This window comes from Mixophyes fleayi, chromosome 4 (genome assembly GCF_038048845.1).
Source record: "Mixophyes fleayi isolate aMixFle1 chromosome 4, aMixFle1.hap1, whole genome shotgun sequence".
Classification (NCBI taxonomy): Eukaryota; Metazoa; Chordata; class Amphibia; order Anura; family Limnodynastidae; genus Mixophyes; species Mixophyes fleayi.
Window position 1 is genome coordinate 128257052 of NC_134405.1, and position 18857 is coordinate 128275908.

Sequence of the window (18857 nt, forward strand, 5' to 3'; positions counted from 1 at the left end):
CACAACCCCAGCGTTACAAAGGGATATCCTTGATGTTGCGGTGCTGTATTACCATAGAAAATGCGTCTAATTGAATATGCCCCATTGTGCGTAATAAGTAGAGGTAGAAGGTGTGATGGGTAAACATATATGAATAAATGATACCAATAGGAAAATATAAACAATAGATTCAAAAATAGTAAACATATGCTCAATAAAACATTTGGCGCACTTGCAGTTTGGTAAAAGTTGTAAGAGTTAATCAAAGTCGGTCAGGAAAGTCATGTTGCAGTAGACCAGATCAGTGTGATCTTTAGTCGATATCTGTTTTTTTATTTTAATGTGTAAAATGGTAGGGAATCACCAGAATGACTATTTAAGAAAATGTGGTCCATCCCCAGCTTTCAAGAAAATTATGTTTAATATTTAATTTGTAGTGAAAATGATTTAATAAGAATTACCAGAGACAGTAATAAAACCATTCATATGAGCTATGGATAGCACCCGCAGCTGGTGAGTCCATCCACCGTGTTCCTTGGCAGGCTTTAGCTGTTAGAATGGTCACGTTGGTTTCCAAGGAGGACGTTCAATCAACTTTGCTTTTTAAATTGTAAAGTCCTGTGTATGGTAAAAGTCCCAATACAATGTGTTGGTACTAGAGCAACTTCCTCAAATGTTGGTGTAAGTGATTCATGTGGTGGGCATACCTGCTGCCTTCATCCATCTGCACAGTGAAGCAGTGGCTGCTACTGTCAACCGCTGCCAGGGATGCCAGGCACAGCCTGCGGCGACAGTGGCATGCGCCCTGGAGTTGTCCAGAGATGAGAGCGGGGGAGGCGGCAGCGGAGGTACCTGCACGGCACCCCTGATCCCCCGCTCCAGACAGCGCACAGCTGTCCGTGCTGTGCGCTGCCAGATTTGGACAGGAACCGCCAGGCCCGCAGTGACATACATTGCTCTGTGACACAGGAAGCAGAATTCTACAATTCAAAGGTAAAATTTAATAAAATTAAATAAAAGTTAACAGGTTACAGCCCTAAAACAGCCCGATTTGCCAGGCACTAAACCTAAACTGACTCCTATGTAGGAAGTGGGGTATAGAGAGGGAGGAGCTAGGGCTAGTTAACATTCTTAAAGTGCCCATCGCCTATCGCCACTGCTCTACACCCAAATGCCCCCAGTGTCCTCCACTGGGGGGCATTTGGGTGTCTGAGGCCCCTGGGCTGTAGCCCAGTTAGCCCTAGGGTTAATCCAGCCCTGGACAAAGAGTTAATCACAGGAAACCCATCTGGTCTGTCTAGCAATGATTACAATACTCTTCTATCACACACTCAATACTGATGTCCAAAACTTACACCAATCAAAGCTAGCACTCAGGTGCTCCTTAAACATAATATAACCTCATCCCACTACAATTTCTCTTGATTTAACCAGAGTTATCCTTAAGCAGATAATACCCTGTATTTCAGATATGTAGCATTATAAATTACCAAGCTGCACTTGCACATGAATTTGTTAAGTCATTTATTAAATGAGTAGGGTACATAATTCCAACACTGTAAATGTCAGCAACTTAATGTTGGCAGGCTAAATGGCGACACTTGCATTGTGTCAACAGGTGGACAATGTGATTGGCAACATTCACAATGCCGACATTAAAAGACCAGTGCCGGCAGGTCTAGGGCATTGAAAATGACGACTTTAATGATGAGGGAAAGATTCCAGTGGAGAGAGATTAGAGATGTTAGTTAAGGCTGGAATGATCACATGAGACAGAGATCAACTTATGTGTGAGGGTATACGGTTAATTTGGTAGTAGAGAAGTCACTTCATCTTTATTTGTTTGCCAGTGTCCATATCAATTCAAAATGAGTGGTGGATAGCAGTATATTTGAGTGAACCATTAGATGGAGAAGACTTTTGCCAATGTCGTTATGGTTTGTGAGAGCTTTTGAAGGCAGTGCATTGCTTTAGTGTGACATGGCTGAGAATGTGGTTGCTGGAGTCACTTGATCAAAGGTTGTTGTTAGGGTTTGGTTAAGATGCCAGATCAGGAGAGGAGAATGTAGAATTTGGCAAGTGAAGTGGAAAGTTGTTGAAAATTAATAGAGCTGAGATTTCTGCGGCATGAGGAGGCTTTGTAGAGCTCCAGAGCAGAGGTTTTAAAGTAGTTGAGATGAACTTGCGGGTGATAAGGGGATGGTCTGAAAGACGGAAAGGAGAACTAATGAAATCAGTCACAGAACAAAGTCCGGAGGAAACAAAAATGCAGTGGTCATCACAATGAGTAGAAGAGTCAGTCCACTGGTAGAGACCAAGAAAGATGGTTATATAGAATATAGTATTTTTAATTTATTGATTTAATTAATTTTGTTTTATCCCTTTTATACTTATTTATTTTGTTTTTGTAACTAATATTTTTGTCTTTAACTATTTTAAATTGTAATACTATATTATTTTTTATTGTTTATTAGCTCTACTTTTCTTTTATTCAGATTACTGAAACACCATTTCTTTCTGCAACCAGATTACCCAAACAATGTAAACCCCATATAACTGAATCCCAGAAGGGAGCATTAAGAATCCCCTTATCTTATTTCCATTTGAAATGCACAGAATAGAATTCCATATGCACCAATTACTAATCATATTTTAACATTATTTTTAAAAGTTAAGAATCCGTGATCAAGAGCTTCCTTTGACTGCTAACATTTGTGAGATTGTGAAACATTACCACAATCATTTTCTTCCCCTGCATAGTCTTCCGTCACCAAACCAGTATTGAAAAAGCCCAAGGAGTCCAAGGAGATGTCTTTGCTGGATCTTGACGACTGTGAGTAAAATGTTGGCACAATGATGGTTTCCTATGGGGGTGTTTGTCCACGTTCCAACATTGTTGTAATATAATTTTTAATTTGAAGCAAATTTGCATGTATTATTAGTCCCTAATGTGCTGTTTTTTATTGCTTTATCTGTATCCTGTGTCCACATGCAGTTAGGCTGTAAAGATATACGGTAGTCTTTGAGACTCTGAGTAAGTTTAAAGTACTTTAATTCTTAAAATGCCTTCAGTTAAACAGGTTTTCCACTTTGTGACAACTCCCTCCAATTACTAAGTAAATCATTTCTAACATAAATTTACAGGTGCATAGCTTTTATGTCCCTATGAAATATACACCATAATATTTTATCTTTGAAATGTAATATATGATTGCGAATCAACTTAAGTGGGATGTAGCAAAATACAAGAATAGCAGTCGATGGGGAGGTCACTCAAGTAGCATTGTACAATATAACATCTCATATTTCTAGCCTTTACAGTGGGTGCTGAAAGACACCAGTGCAACACAATGGATACTATAAAAAGAAAGGAGATTATACTTACTTTATATTGAATGATGTTCGCCCCTGCTTCCCATTCTCCATAGCATTAGTCGAGTCACTTTGTCAAATGGAAAGTAATGAAGCATATCATTTTTGCATTCTCCTCTTCACAGTCTCAGTCCCCTCTGCTCCACTGGTAACCTCAAGAAGCATTGGATCGTCCAGTCTGGTGGCTGACCTGGAGGGACTGTCCTTAACGGATACTTCCCTGACCCCCACAGTGAGTAGGGACATACAGTTATACTATTAAGGCTTTCTGCAACTTTACTACAATAAAAGAAAATATCACAAAAAAAAACTATACTGGTCTCTAATTCGATTCCAGTTTATAATCATCTTTCTGTTTCTTTTTTACATTTTGCCCGATCAGGTAATTAGTCCAATATTCTCTTCTGGACGGACCTTTGAGCTGCTACATCGTATGACAGGGGAGGGTATCTCCGTGGAATATATATTCAGTCGCCAGCCATTCACTCCAGACCATCGTATGGTGTCTGTGCAAATACAGATCTCCAACAATTCAGAGAGTGAGGTGCGGAATATCCGTATTAATGAACCCAAGTTACTCTCTGGGATGAGGATGCAAGAATTCCAGGAGATAGGTAAGCAGGCGCCTAATTCAACTGTTCAACACTCTGTCTTACTGACACTCACAACTTCTCATGAGATCTCATCTACATGATATACAATATACCGTTCAATGTAAAAACCTTTCTTCTTTACTCTTAAAAGTGAAAAAGGAAAATGTCATGTTGCAATTACTTTTTCTCATTTTTTTTTAAAAGAATAACTTTTTAGTTCAAGAACTAGTTTAAAAAAAAGGATATATCCGTTATCTATTATATTTATAAGTGTTCTATTCCTTGCAAACAAAAAATACAAAGACTGCTACAGAACATCTACCCATTTGACAGCAATTTCATTAACTTGCAGTATCTTCAAACAGCCTTTATAGAAGTGGAGCTATGTTTTCCACAGTTTATTCCTCCAGATTGACAGAACTAATAAGTAGATCAATCTACACACTGAAACAAATTATTCTGAAGACAGACACATTAAAAACAAACATATTTTTATTCAAATTCTCATTTAAATAAAACTATGAAACTATAACTTCATTTTTTCTTTCAATTTACACAATTTAATTAATTTTAATAGCAGCAATGTAACTGTGGCCATTTGAAGTGACATAAATCTCAGTGCCTGTGTGCTCCTTTGTCAGAATTCTTCTATGTCACTTTTTCAAGAACTCTCATTTCCTCCATGTCGGTAATTACAGCAGTCGCCATTTTCATGTCGTTCTAACTGTGGTTGGAATGTAGTTGTTCACAGTAATGATTACCACCTTCTGGCTCTTTCCTGCAATCCTCTGGTCTATAGTATTGTAGATCTGAGGGTCGGGTGACTTTTGTCTTAAGAGATAAATCAGACGCAATGGTTAATGACACTCCTCACTCTGACTTACAAGGCCCTCGCCAACTCCACTGCTCCCTACATCTCTAACCTTATCTCTATTCACACTCCCTCCCACTCACTGCGATCGTCCAACGATCGTCGCCTCTCTTCCCCTCTGATTACCTCCTCTCACGCACGTATCCAAGACTTCTCCCGCACCGCTCCCCTCCATTGGAACAAGCTCCCCCGCTCCATCAGAACTTCCCCTAATCTGTCCTCTTTCAAACGAACATTAAAAACCCACCTTTTCCTTAAAGCCTTCCAGTCTCATGCCTAAACTCCCACCGGTCGGCTACCTCTCTTTCTCATCCCTTCTTCCCTTCTCCCCCTTCCTCGACTCCGTCTCCGTTTCTCCCGTCTCTCCGTCTCATCCATGTGTCTGTCTGTCTTCCCCTCCCTTTAGATTGTTCGCTCCTTTGAGCAGGGCTCTCCTACCTTCTGTTTCCATCACTTTTAACTGCGCTCTCCAGCTACTCAGCTCACCTCCTCTCGGTCCCTCTGCCCTCTGTCTCCTCTCGCTTCTCTCCGCTCCCCTCAGTGACTCTCAACCTGTCATCCGTGCCCACCCTCTTGGGCCATAGTTACCTGCCTATACTCACTTTTCCCCTCCCTCCCTCTCTTTCATGCTGTGCCTGAGCCCCCAGAGTTATAGTGCTTACTGTTACTTGTACTGTGCTGTTTCACCTTGTACTGTGCCATTGTTTGTCCTTGTACAGCGCTACGGATACTTTGTGGCGCCCTATAAATAAAAATTAATAATAATAATAATAATGTTTGGCTTGTGCATGAAGTCATTGGAATAAAGAATACTAGTTACATTAGTTAATGCTGGTAATTGTGTAATTTGACCTAGCTCTTAGTGCAATGGAAACATGTTGAATGCCTCTTAAGGCTGCCCTGCCATAGAGTGTACTTAAATGAGCATTTACATATAACTCAATGTTACTTTACAGAGAGTTAATGCTCCTGAATTCTGCAAACAATATCAAAATTGATGTAATGTAAAGCCTGTCAGAAAGTGTTTGTTTACAGGTCCATTAGCTTATATTCACTTTGGAGTACCAATGTCAAAGTGCATGGTGTAGTCTTGGAGAAGGCATGTTAAACACTTTAAGATAATGCTCATGTGTAAGAGGTCTTTCTGGGAAGTCTGATTGGTCACGTGATGTCCTGACCTGCCAGAAAACATTCAATAATGTATTTTCATAGATAAAGCTAACTGGCAGCTTGAGAAATACATAGGGGTGGAGACAGCAGAGTATAGGTGCCCAAACCTGGGCAGATTTGGGAGCTCAAGCTTCAAGCTAGTGGATCTACGTCCAATGTGGTGACACACAAAAGTGTACAAATGTGAATGGCCATATCTTTTGGGGCACTGGTAATGTAGTTGGACAATGACCACATGAACAATATCATTTGTTTTATTTTAGCCACTTGACCAAAATCTGAAAACTCCGGTTCAGACGATGGTCTTTTTGGGCCCATATACTCTGATTTGTGGACATTTAGGACTGAAACAACCTAATTGACTAGCAGAAGGGTAGCGTGTGTTGGTACTTTACATTGTTGGAATGATTTATTATTGTTTATTTGTATAATGCCACCATAGTGCTTAGCTTTTTTCATTGGATATTGACTCATTCACATCAGTCCCTGCCACTGGAGCTTACAGTCTAAATCTTCTAAAAATAAACACTTAAGAATTATTTTGTCACAAGCCAATTAACCTACAAGAATGTTTTTGGACTGTTGAAGTGAAGTGGAACACTCAGAGGAAACCCACTCAAAAGTGTGGAGAACATACCAACTCCACACAGATAGTTCCCTGGTCAGTATCAAAACCATGATCCCAGTGTTCTAAGGCGTAATGCTAACCATAGTGCCCAATGTAATCAAATTAAAATGTGGTCCCTCTCTAATCATTTAGTGCTAGGAGTAAATCCAGCTAGGGATGCAAATATGCACCCATTTTTTGATGCAAGGGGTGCAAATGCAGATTTTATTTTGCTTCCAGGGAAAGTATTGCTTTCTTTTGCATGTAGCACCCAAGCTAGGACGCTCCCCTCTCTGCTCATTATTGCAACATGGGGCCCATAATGACCACAGCACACTTATCACAGACCATCATGCCTCTGTCACCATATAAAACACCTCTTACAGACATATCAACATGACTCATTTCATAAGGACCTATTTGTCTGGTGTAGTATTTCCCACTTGCCCGTAATCAATTAATTGATTTAAAATATGCATCAGAGCCCACGTGGTATATACCACACCTTACTAATGTCATTAAGTGACTCTTGTTAACATATCTGTTCGTTGGGACCACAGTTTGTGCCCTAAATGTACTAGGCGGTGGAACTCGAGTTTTTGCTTCATATTTGTCATTGACCAAGTTTCTACCACCTCTTTATGCTTTCACTCCTAATTTCTCATTCCACTTTAGGATAAAAAAAATGTGATATCATTGTTCTCCCTCTTTCTCCTGTAGAATCACTGCCCCCTGGAGAAAGTACCACTGTTATACTGGGCATTGATTTCTGTGACTCCACGCAAGCTGCCAACTTCCAGCTCTGGTGAGAGCAATTTATTATTTTATTAAAAAATATTTGATTTTAAGCTCTTTTAGCTTTGACAGATACATGTTAGTATGTATCACTGCAAAACTCTAATTATATTATAAAGAAAATATATATAATTCAATGTGTTTCCTTTGCAGCACACACACCCGACAGTTCTACGTTTCCATCCAGCCGCCAGTGGGAGAACTCATGGAACCTGTTTTTATGAGTGAAAATGATTTCAAAAGAGAGCAGAGTGAGTGATGGGGAGAGGGCAGAGTGAGTGATGCGTTGAGGGCAGAGTGAGTGATGCGGAGAGAGCAGGGTGAGTGATGGGGAGAGGGCAGGGTGAGTGATGGGGAGACAGCAGGGTAAGTGATGGGGAGAGGGAAGGGTGAGTGATGGGGAGAGGGCAAGGTGAGTGACGGGGAGAGAGCAGGGTGAGTGATGGGGAGAGGGCAGAGTGAGTGATGGGGAGAAGGCAGAGTGAGTGATGCGGAGAGAGCAGGGTGAGTGATGGGGAGAGGGCAGGGTGAGTGATGGGGAGAGAGCAGGGTGAGTGACGGGGAGAGGGAAGGGTGAGTGATGGGGAGAGGGCAAGGTGAGTGACGGGGAGAGAGCAGGGTGAGTGATGGGGAGAGGGCAGCGTGAGTGATGGGGAGAAGGCAGGGTGAGTGATGGGTAGAGGGCAGAGTGAGTGATGGGAAGAGGGCAGGGTGAGTGATGGGGAGAGGGCAGGGTGAGTGATGGGGAGAGGGCAGTGTGAGTGATGGGGGAGAGGGCAGTGTGAGTGATGGGGACAGGGCAGTGTGTGTGTGTGATGGGGAGAGGGCAGTGTGAGTGTTGGGGGAGAGGGCAGTGTGAGTGATGGGGGAGAGGGCAGTGTGAGTGATGGGGGGAGAGGGCAGGGTGAGTGAAGCGGAGAGGGCAGGGTGAGTGAAGCAGAGAGGGCAGGGTGAGTGATGGGGTAGAGGGCAGTGTGAGTGATGGGGGGAGAGGGCAGTGTGAGTGATAGGGGAAGAGGGCAGGGTGAGTGATGGGGAAAGGAGTGATGGGGAGAGGGCAGAGTGAGTGATTGGGAGAGGGCAGGGTGAGTGACAGGGTGAGTGACAGGGTGAGTGACAGGGTGAGTGATGCGGAGAGGGCAGGGTGAGTGATGGGGAGAGGGCAGGGTGAGTGATGGGGAGAGGGCAGGGTGAGTGATGCGGAGAGGGCAGGGTGAGTGATGTGGAGAGGGCAGGGTGAGTGATGGGGAGAGGGCAGGGTGAGTGATGAGGAGAGGGCAGGGTGAGTGATGGGGAGAGGGCAGGGTGAGTGATGGGGAGAGGGCAGGGTGATTGATGGGGAGAGGACAGGGTGAGTGATGGGGAGAGAGCAGGGTGAGTTATGGGAAGAAGGCAGAGTGAGTGATGGGAAGAGGACAGTGTGAGTGATGGGGAGAGGACAGTGTCAGTGATGGGGTAGAGGGCAGGGTGAGTGATGAGGGGAGAGGGCAGTGTGAGTGATAGGGGGAGAGGGCAGGGTGAGTGATGGGGAAACGAGTGATGGGGAGAGGGCAGTGTGAATGATGGGGGGAGAGGGCAGGGTGAGTGATGGGGAGAGGGTAGGGTTTGTGATACGGAGAGGGCAGGGTTTAGTGATTGGGAGATGGCAGCGTGAGTGATGGGGAGAGAGATTATAGACAATACAGGTTAAAGAAAAGGCAATGGAAGAAAGATGATGGGATAATATTTATACTGAGACACTTTATACATGAGGGGACATTACATGGAAAGATTAAATATTCTAAAAGAAATATATATTTTGTAAGGTTACACTTTCTGAATGAGGACACTCTCATGTCTCAGAGAGGTTAATTAAAAAGTTATTACTCGGTAATACCAAGTAAAGTGTCTACAGTTTTTCCTGATATTTCATCCAATAGGTGGCACTATTCTTTGGAACTTGGGAAAGTTCCCAATTATATTAATGGATAATATACCAAGTTTATAAGTAGAGTTTACATTTGCTTTCCAGAGATGTTCAACAAAACATAAGCAGATAAGTTGTTCAGTAATGCAGAATAACCATACTTGCATGTATCAGTACCAGTGGATGCTAATGTAGTGCTTCTTCGTCCAAAGGCTCCAGTGGAGCTTCCAACTAGTTGGCAAATTATCACTGGGGGTGTTTGAATTCTCACTTTACAAACTACCGGTGTCTTATTTCAGGATAATGTTCCTGTAATAAATGGGAATATCCAACATATTTTGTTAACCATATATAAAAATTAATATATATTTCATCTCATATATAAAATGGTTTGACTGAATGAATCAATAGAATTAGTCATACAATGTGGTGATGACATGGGTGTTACTTACAGCATAATACTCTCCCTCTTCCTGTAATGTAGGTAAACTTACTGGTATGAATGAGATCACAGAGCGGTTGGCAGTGTCTGGGAAATATCACAGTGACCATATCATTGTGCAACGAGTTATTTCTGCTGCTAACATGAACCGTGTCCCATGTGGTGCTGATAAAGAATACAGGTATTGTGTGTTCAATTTTAAATCCATTTTTATGTCAATAATTATTTTAAAATTAATTGTGTGAAATGAGTACACAGGGAGCTAGTTCTTTGTACATAGGCAATTCACAAGAACACCTTGTTATGTTGATCTTTGCAACATTTGTGGCATAGGAGTACACCTGCTACAGTAATACACCAGAAGATCTTGTATGTGTTGATTATGTTTTACAAGCAGTACCTTTTTGGTTCCATAATGAACATTAAGGACATTTTGGGAGTCATGTACTTACACAATACAAACTTTTATGGAGCAGAGGTGTGATGCAATTGGAAGCAAACAGCTATGTGCTTTGTAATTTGTATGTTTTTACTAGGAAGAGAATATGGGTTCCTAAGGGTAATATATAAGATATAACATTAGTACATGACTCTCATAGGGCTCTTTGAGCAGTGTTACTTAGTAGCGTTTTTTTAAACATTTTCTCACATTGTAAATGAAGTGCAACAATGGTGTGAGGAAAGCACTGAGGAAATGCTGCAGGAGTGGGGATTATGTCAGCATAGTAACCACAAATGAAGGAGTTTTGTTAGCATAGCAGCAAAGGTGTTACAACAGCTCCCTCTATGAGAGGACCATACAATACGTTTAGGGTGTCATGTATACTAATTACATTTTTGGAAAACCCCTTAGGCCCAGGCAGTAGTAGGGCAGGCTGACCCTGATTTCATCATGTTACCACATTTGCCGGTCAGCATAACAAATCCATGGACATTTTTAAATTACTGGTAGATTTATTTTTATTTTCCTACAGATGGGACAAGCAGGATATTGGGGCTCTGGGTAAAAACCTGTTCCACCTTCTAATAAAATGCAGGCCTAGCTCTGTACAAGATTTTGTAAAGATGGAATGGACAGGAACAATTTCCATTTGATATGCAGAAATTCAGAAAGAAAGCGGTCAGCATAAAACCAGATTAGGGGGTAAATGTATCAAGCTGAGAGTTTTCCGGCGGGTTTGAAAAGTGGAAATGTTGCCTATAGCAACCAATCAGATTCTAGCTTTCATTTTGTAGAATGTACTAAATAAATGATAGCTAGAATCTGATTGGTTTTTCAAACCCGCCGGAAAACTCTCAGCTTGATACATTTACCCCCTAGGTGGTTATTACTGATTTTAGAATATCATCATCATCATTTATTTATATAGCGCCAGCAAATTCCGTAGCGCTTTACAATTGGGAACGAACATTAATAAAACAATACTGGGTAATGCATACAGACAGAGAGGTAAGAGAATAGATTGTTTTACACCAGCAAAGGGGCTTATTTGATCAGGGAGATGTTTTGCAGCTCTATTAGCAAACTAATAAAGTGACATCTGAAATGAATACAACAGTAAATGGACTGCTCTTCAAAATCAAGACAATGAGATTATGGATGGCGCAGATATGTATAGTTGTATACATTGAGATTCGATAAAATGTGCTCATACCTGTTTGTTCCCTAATTTGGGACTAGAATTTGAGATTTTGCATTTATCAGTACCAGTAGATGCTAATACAGTGTTTCTTCATCCAGAGGGTCCAGTGGAGTTTGCAGCTAGTTGGCAAATTATCACTGGGGGTGGTTGATGGGGAGACGGCAGGGTGAGAGAATTTGTGGATTTGAGAATTTGCGATTTGAGAATTTGCGCACACATTTTTAGTATATTTCATTCTTCAATTTGTGTTAATTGGCTATTTTCCTGATACAGTGAGACACATGTTCCAGTGGCAGAACCCACCTGTATAAGGTAGTGCCTGCATGCTGTGTTAAAGAGTGTATCAAATGTTGCTTAGATGTCCTACCTTTTCCTTGATCTTTTATATCCTTAAATCAAATGAGTGATGTGTGTTTTATCTATGCTTAACAATTTGGAGTTTGTAAAAGCAGCCAGACATAAGCCAATCATCATATACATCTTCACCCGGTATGGTGGGATTCCAGGCATAGCTGGTAATGCGATGTCTCTAGCAAATGTGTGTAGTGAAGTCCTTCGTCACCTCAGGTGCAGCCAGAAACTGCAGTGCAAATGGACAGACATCATATTCACAGCTACTGCAAGAGTACTTAGAGAATCGCCATATTCTGAGTTTTCAAGTGTCTCATGTCAGCAACAGTGTTACCCACAAGTTTATGTATCACTTTCAGGATCATTAGCCTCAGAGGTTGACACAGCAGTGACATTTCTACTTTTTACTAATAACAATAGTTAGGAGAGTAAACACACTCGCCCATTGGCTCTGGATATAAGCCAGGAAGAGAAAAGGTCTCTTGTTTGATCATCTGAAATAAGAACCCTTTAGTCTACACATATCCATCATTCAGTTATTCACTCAGTAAATTAAAGCATTAGGTGTTCCTCTTAACTGCATTGACAGCCAGTCAAAGAAATGTAATAATATATAATGCACAGTAAATATATTATTAGAATGTTATGTCAAAGGCAGCTATTTATGGTTAGTGACAGTGTATACTGTATAGGTTCTATTTGCAGGATGTCCTAAGTGAAAATCCAAGCAATGGAGACTAAACAGCTGCCCTGTTATACAGAAACCTGGGACTATATTCACACCAGAATCTCTAAATTAGGGAAAACTCCTGTAAAATTTCCACCAGATGGTATCTGGTTCCTGAATGCTTGCACAAAATGTTCCCCAACTCTTCTAATCAATGCTGAAGACTACGTGGCCACCTCAGTAGTTTTGTCCATGTCTTGTGGTCCTGCCCCAAAATGAATACATTCTGGGCTGAGATTAAATCACTTAATTCTAATGTCAATGGCTTCATCATAAACCTATCTCTTATTAACCTACTTCTATGTGCACCCATAAAGCGAATTAGCATGCCCACAGATAAACTCATCATGCACATATGGTGTGCTGCTAATTACCAAATGGCACGCAGCTAGAAAAAGGTTAACCGGGTTGTGGGGGAAAGGTATTGAGGTGGGGTAAGTTGTGGGAGGGAGCACGGAGGAAAGAGGGAGTTGATGAGGTGTAATCCAGTTAAGACAATGAAGCACTTCATTGGCTGACCGGCAATGGAGTTGTGTAGTGTCAATACCAGGGATACCATACTTTGTGAAACCTGTTCTGTAGACAAGTGATATACTCCATTTTGGAGATAAGCCATATGCAATTATCATTATCAACATTTATTTATATAGCGCCAGCAGATTCCGTAGCGCTTTACAATTGGGAACAAACAGTAATGACACAATACTGGGTAATACATACAGAGAGGTGAGAGGACCCTGCTCGCAAGCTTACAATCTATGGGACAATGGTTTGACACACAAGGGTAAGTGCTACATCATATTGAATATTTGTCCAGCTAGAATGCAAAGGTTACAAAGTATTTAGTGGGCTGTATGTTCAGTCACACAACTATGTTTGTCAGAGGTTTGTTGTCTTGTGTTAGCTGTGTAGAGGGTGGTAATAGGGTAACCTAGGGAGATTAAGAGGGTGGTAAAGAAATATTATAAGCTGGTCTGAAGAAGTGGTTTTTCAGAGAACGCTTTAAGGTGTGAAGACTAGAGTTAAGACTTGTGGTGCGAGGGAGTGAATTCCATAAAGTGGGTGCAGCCTGAAAAAAGTCCTGTAACCGAGAATGGGAGGAAGTGATGAGAATGAAAGAGAGACGCAGATCTTGTGCAGAATGGAGGTGTTGAGTTGGGAGATATTTTGAGATAAGTAGGAGCAATTCTGTTGATGCCCTTATATGTTAGTAGAAGAATTTTATATTGGATTCTTTGAAAAACAGGCAACCAATGTAGAGACTGACAGAGTGGCTCAGCAGACGAAAAACGATTTGCAAGGAAAATCAATCTAGCCACTGCGTGCAAAATAGACTGTAGGGGCTCGAGTCTGATTTTGGGAAGACCAGTAAAGAGGGAATTACAATAGTCGATGCGGGAGATAATGAGTGCATGAACAGGCAATAGATTACCTCTTGTTGTAAAGGTGGTTAACTTAACGCATACTTGCCTACTGTACCGTAATTCCCGGGAGGCTCCCAAATTTCAGGGAGTCCTCCCGGACTCCCGGAAGAGTATGCAAATCTCCCTGTTTCGCCGAAATTCACGGCATTGAATGGCACCCACCCTCGCTATTCAAAGCCGTGAATATCGGCATTTAATAGTGGGGGCAGGGCTATGGTGACGCGACGGGGGAAGAAGTTTTGAAAGTTGGCATTCATGACTTAACCCCCTTCACAACAAGTGATAATCCAACCCTCTCTTTCCTCCCTCCTCCCTCTCATACCTCACCCCACCAACCTCAATACCTTTCCCCAACATAACCCACCCATATTTAAAACATACAAACTTCACACAGACACAGTGTTTATTTTTCTGTTTTCAAACAACCATTATTACTAACAAACAGCATGCAAGCAGGGCCAGGTTATCCAATAGGCTGGCTAGGCTGCAGCCTAGGGCACAAGGCTTTTTGAGGGGTGCAAAGGGGTTGCAAAATTGTGAGAGGAACAGGTATAAACTTAAATTAATTTTAAAATATTAGAGAATAGTAGTTCTTCAAAGTAAAAATTAAAACATGAAGGAAAAATGTAATACGTTTTTAATCTTTCGTATTCTCATGGTATAAAGACAATGAGTCATCCTCCGGCGGGCACTTAAAGATAAGCATGTAGGAGAGATAAGGATGGTAACAGGCGCAGATTGATTTTAATAAAAAAAAATGTTTTATTAGTAACACCACTAAAAAAAACAGAAACTGTAAAGAAAATGATAAACCTAATCTTAACTAGGTAATTTTTCCATTATCCCGGACCAGAAGATGGAAGGCCAGGTTCACTTTCCAACTTTAAAAATCTGTTGCAGATTGAGGTTTGTATGTAAGAAAGGTAGTCTCTCATCACACTTAGGCTGGTTACACACTACAGTGTTTTCAGCCAACAGTCGGGCCAATCACCCGATGAATGACCGTTCAGCCTGGTATTGCATTAGTGTGTACACTTAGATGATAAACGATAGTTGTTCCAAAGCACCGATCATCGTTTGATTTGATTGTTCAGCAGAACTATAAATCTTGTTCAGCTATGGAACAACATCCTTCCATTTCTGCAGTGTGTATACACACGATCAGGATCTCCATGGAATTTACAGAGTCAAGGGGGTATATTTACTAAACTGCGGGTTTGAAAAAGTGGAGATGTTGCCTATAGCAATCATTCAGATTCTAGATGTCATTTTGTAGAATGTACTAAATAAATGAAACCTAGAATCTGATTGGTTGCTATAGGCATCATCTCCACTTTTTCAAACCTGCAGTTTAGTAAATATACCCCATGATATCTTCAGCCAATGGGTATGACAGATGAAGAGCACAGATCCGAAGTTAAATCTTATAAAACATGCATAGTGTGTACGCATGGATCGGCATGCTGATCAGGGCTTTTTTTTTTTTTGGTCGTTAATAAAATTGTTGTAGATAACACATAGGTCAGAAAATTATGTAGTGAGTACCCAGTCTTACTGAAGACTCAGTCAGTCATCTATCTGATTATAACCTCTGCTGACTCATACACTCATGACCATACTTGCCAACTCTCCCGGAATGTCCGGGAGACTCCCGCATTTCGCGAGAGTCTCCCGGACTTCCGGGAGAGTGTGGTAATCTCCCTGATCTGCCCACTTCCTAGTGAAGTAGGCAGAATTCGGTTCAGACGCCACGATTCACCGGGAATCGCGGCATTTGGCCCCGTCCCCGCTGTAAAATGACGCGGTTTGCATCATTACGTCATAGGGGTGGAGCCAAAATGGCACGATTTCCGGCGCCCTGCCCCCTGCACGCCCACCTGCTCCAGGCAGCACCCGGAAGCCATATCAGCAAATATGCTCATGACACTTCACACTATCAGTGCAAGCTATATACAGACCTAATGAGTGTGGTCTCATTCTCCTTTATGGCTCACACTCCTGCATTTTCTGAATGTGTTCTGCTTTTGTATGCATGGAAAATGCATATAAACAGGTCTGGCACTAGAAACCCTTGTTTTTACTTGCAGTGTGTCAGTGTTTATCTGAATGCTATATGTTCCATCTATTGCGTTTACTGTATATAGAATCTTCGGAGAATTTAGAGTCTGCTCTAAAATGCAAGTAAAAACACAATCCAATTTAATTTTCTGGGTTGTATATTTGGAAATCAGTACATATGTCACATTTATTAGCTCCACATTACAAGTGATCAGATCTGGATTTACATAATTGGAGTCCTATCACAGAGAAGAGTATAGAGGTACAAGCCTGCACTCCTTGGTTAAACTATCCCCACCTCCTAGTAAACTGAACATATCCCCATCCCAGTTAAAGCCATATTTACTCAGATACTTGTCTTTTTTTAATTCAGCGACAAAAAAAATAAGCAAAAAAGTGGCCTGCTGCGCCATTAACATACAATAGTTCCAGTTATTCTAGTAACGTTTTCATGTTTTTATGATTATTGACTTCTCATCACTGTGCTGCATTTATTTATTTGTTAATAGGTTAAAAATTGGGCAGACTAGATGGGCCAAGCGGTTCTTATCTGCCGTCCAACTCTGTGTTTCTATGTTAACAATTGACTGTTTTATTTCTTTAGATTTGCAGCTAAGACGGTGACCAGTGGAACTGTCGTCCTGGTGACATTAACTCTGAAGGACGCTGCTTCGGCACTACTGACCATCAATAGCGAGAAAATGGTGATTGCAACCATGTTAGCAAAGGACATTGTGCAGGCATTGACACAGTGATGCTTGTGATACTTGAAACACTTAGCAACATAAAGTGACCTTGTGACATTGGTTTTTTAACCCTTGACACAAGTGCACTGAGAGACTGAAGAGGATGTATGAGGATAAGATGATGTGTGATCTCTGGTACTTCTATCACTGCTGACTACACAATTGAAATCAATAAAACAGTTCGTCCCCACACATCCCAGTAACTATAGTCTGCAAAATGTCATCTCCAAAGGACAGGGAGTGCAGTGGAACACAGCTAAGTTCACCTCCTTGAGTACAAAGTCACTTTATACTGGGAATTGTCACTATAACAAGCATTTGCAACAATGAAAGCAAAGGCACTACACTTGCATTCCTTGAATATTCTTCTGCCTCTGAATAATCATTATTCTACAAGCTAGTTACCTATCAAATACAAATAAGACTGATTATGACAATTAATGCAGAACTTTATTAATCTAGCTTTGATCATTCCGATTACAGAAACATATGTCTGTGGTTGGCCATTCATATATATGTTTATGGAACCTCTGTTAGACATATTGGCAGTATGAGCTTATTATGAGAATATACACTTATTATTACAGTATCTACAGACCTTCAGTTTCAAACCTTGAGCCTGAGTCATTAAGTAGAGCAAAGCAAATAAATGAGTAACTTTAATCCTGGACAAACCATGTCACAATGCAAGAGGTGCAACTTAGTTTATTATTTTGCACAGAACAAAAATACTGGTTACTTTTTCATGTAGCACACAAATACTTGATAGCTTTATTTTTACACTGACATTTAAAGCTGATGTAGGACATGGCCTTCCCCAACCATAAATGTGTCCCCACATTTTAAATTTATCCCCCCCCCCTCCAATACAACATGGTTTTGCCAGGATGCAAATTACCTCCATTATTTGCTCTCATTAATAACTCAAGCCCCTTGTCACCATCATTCCTCTGTAATGTACACCCAAAGCTTTATCCGGAACCCTTATAAATATTATTCAAGTCAAGCATGGTGTACCGGTAATAAATTATGTGCAGGATGAGAGATCCCTAAAAAAAACTTCCTTAAAATTACCGATGCCGTAAAAAATATATCAGCATTTTTATGCCTTAAGAAGAAATTGGAACAAGGCTATGTTCTGCAAAAGAAAAGTTAGATTTTATTATAAGTATATGTGACACTGTTCAAAGTAAGAGACTCTGTAAGGCTGGGTATACACTACAGGGTTTTCAGACGATTATCATGCCAATAAAACTATAAACGAGCGTTTGGCCTAATGTCACATCAGTGTGTACACTCCAACGATGAACGATTATGGTTCCCAAGCTCATCATATCGTTTCATTTGATTTTTAAACCGGACTAAAATGTTGTTCAACGATGGAATGATGTCGGTCCAATTCTGCAGTGTGTATGGACTCATGACCGACACTGTCCATAGAACTCTATGGAGTGTGCAGAGTCACAAACCTTTCAGCCAATGGTTATGACAGATGAAGAGCACAGATCTGAGGATAAATCTATTAAAACATGTATAGTGTATGAATCGGCATGCCGATCGCAGCATTTTTTATTTTTTTACCGTTGGTAAAATCTTTAAAGATATCGCATCGGGAGAAATTTTCTGTAGTGTGTACCCAGCCTAAGACATGAGTGTATAAGTCAATACATTCAGTTCCCAGTAAAAAAAAAAAATACTTCTATGTCCCTCTATTGTAGATGCCTATGTTAATGGTAATAAACTATGATCCCTTGGTTGATACCTGCACACTGATTAGATATTGCAGTGTGACAGTTGTAGATGATTTGCTCCTGGAGTGACTGTGTGGCTTCCTTCTGCCCCCGATGTATTGTAATCTATTAGATTTATTTATTACAATGTGTTGAATCTGTCAATAAAGTCCAATGTGAACATACATCAGTGATCCTCTACGTTTTTTCTACAAACATCTGACTTTAAATGAAATATGTCAGCTTAAGTTAGTTTAAGGCAGTATGTAATCCCGCTTCCCATGAAGCATTATCAGATTGGTATTAAATTCACAATGCTTCCTGATTAATATTTATAGATTTCAACATGCCTTGTAGTATTACAAGTGCCAGCATGACAAACACATAAAGGTGGCCTGTGCATTCTGGGACATATAGTTCACCAAGGACAATAATAACAAATG

General features: G+C 40.9%; 1 protein-coding gene across 5 annotated transcripts in view; it reads left to right on the forward strand.

Annotated features, from left to right (window-relative positions):
* AP3B2 (adaptor related protein complex 3 subunit beta 2) overlaps nt 1–18599 on the forward strand; it is a 64151-nt gene extending 45552 nt beyond the window's left edge. For all 5 annotated transcript variants that reach the window (XM_075208198.1, XM_075208199.1, XM_075208200.1 and 2 more), the window contains exons 21-27: nt 2740–2812; nt 3477–3583; nt 3734–3965; nt 7313–7397; nt 7541–7638; nt 9778–9916; nt 16543–18599. In XM_075208198.1, the coding sequence (XP_075064299.1) occupies nt 2740–2812; nt 3477–3583; nt 3734–3965; nt 7313–7397; nt 7541–7638; nt 9778–9916; nt 16543–16693 (885 nt within the window). In that variant the 3' untranslated portion in view covers nt 16694–18599. The remainder of the gene's footprint in view (nt 1–2739; nt 2813–3476; nt 3584–3733; nt 3966–7312; nt 7398–7540; nt 7639–9777; nt 9917–16542) is intronic.
* Nucleotides 18600–18857: the final 258 nt, after the last annotated feature.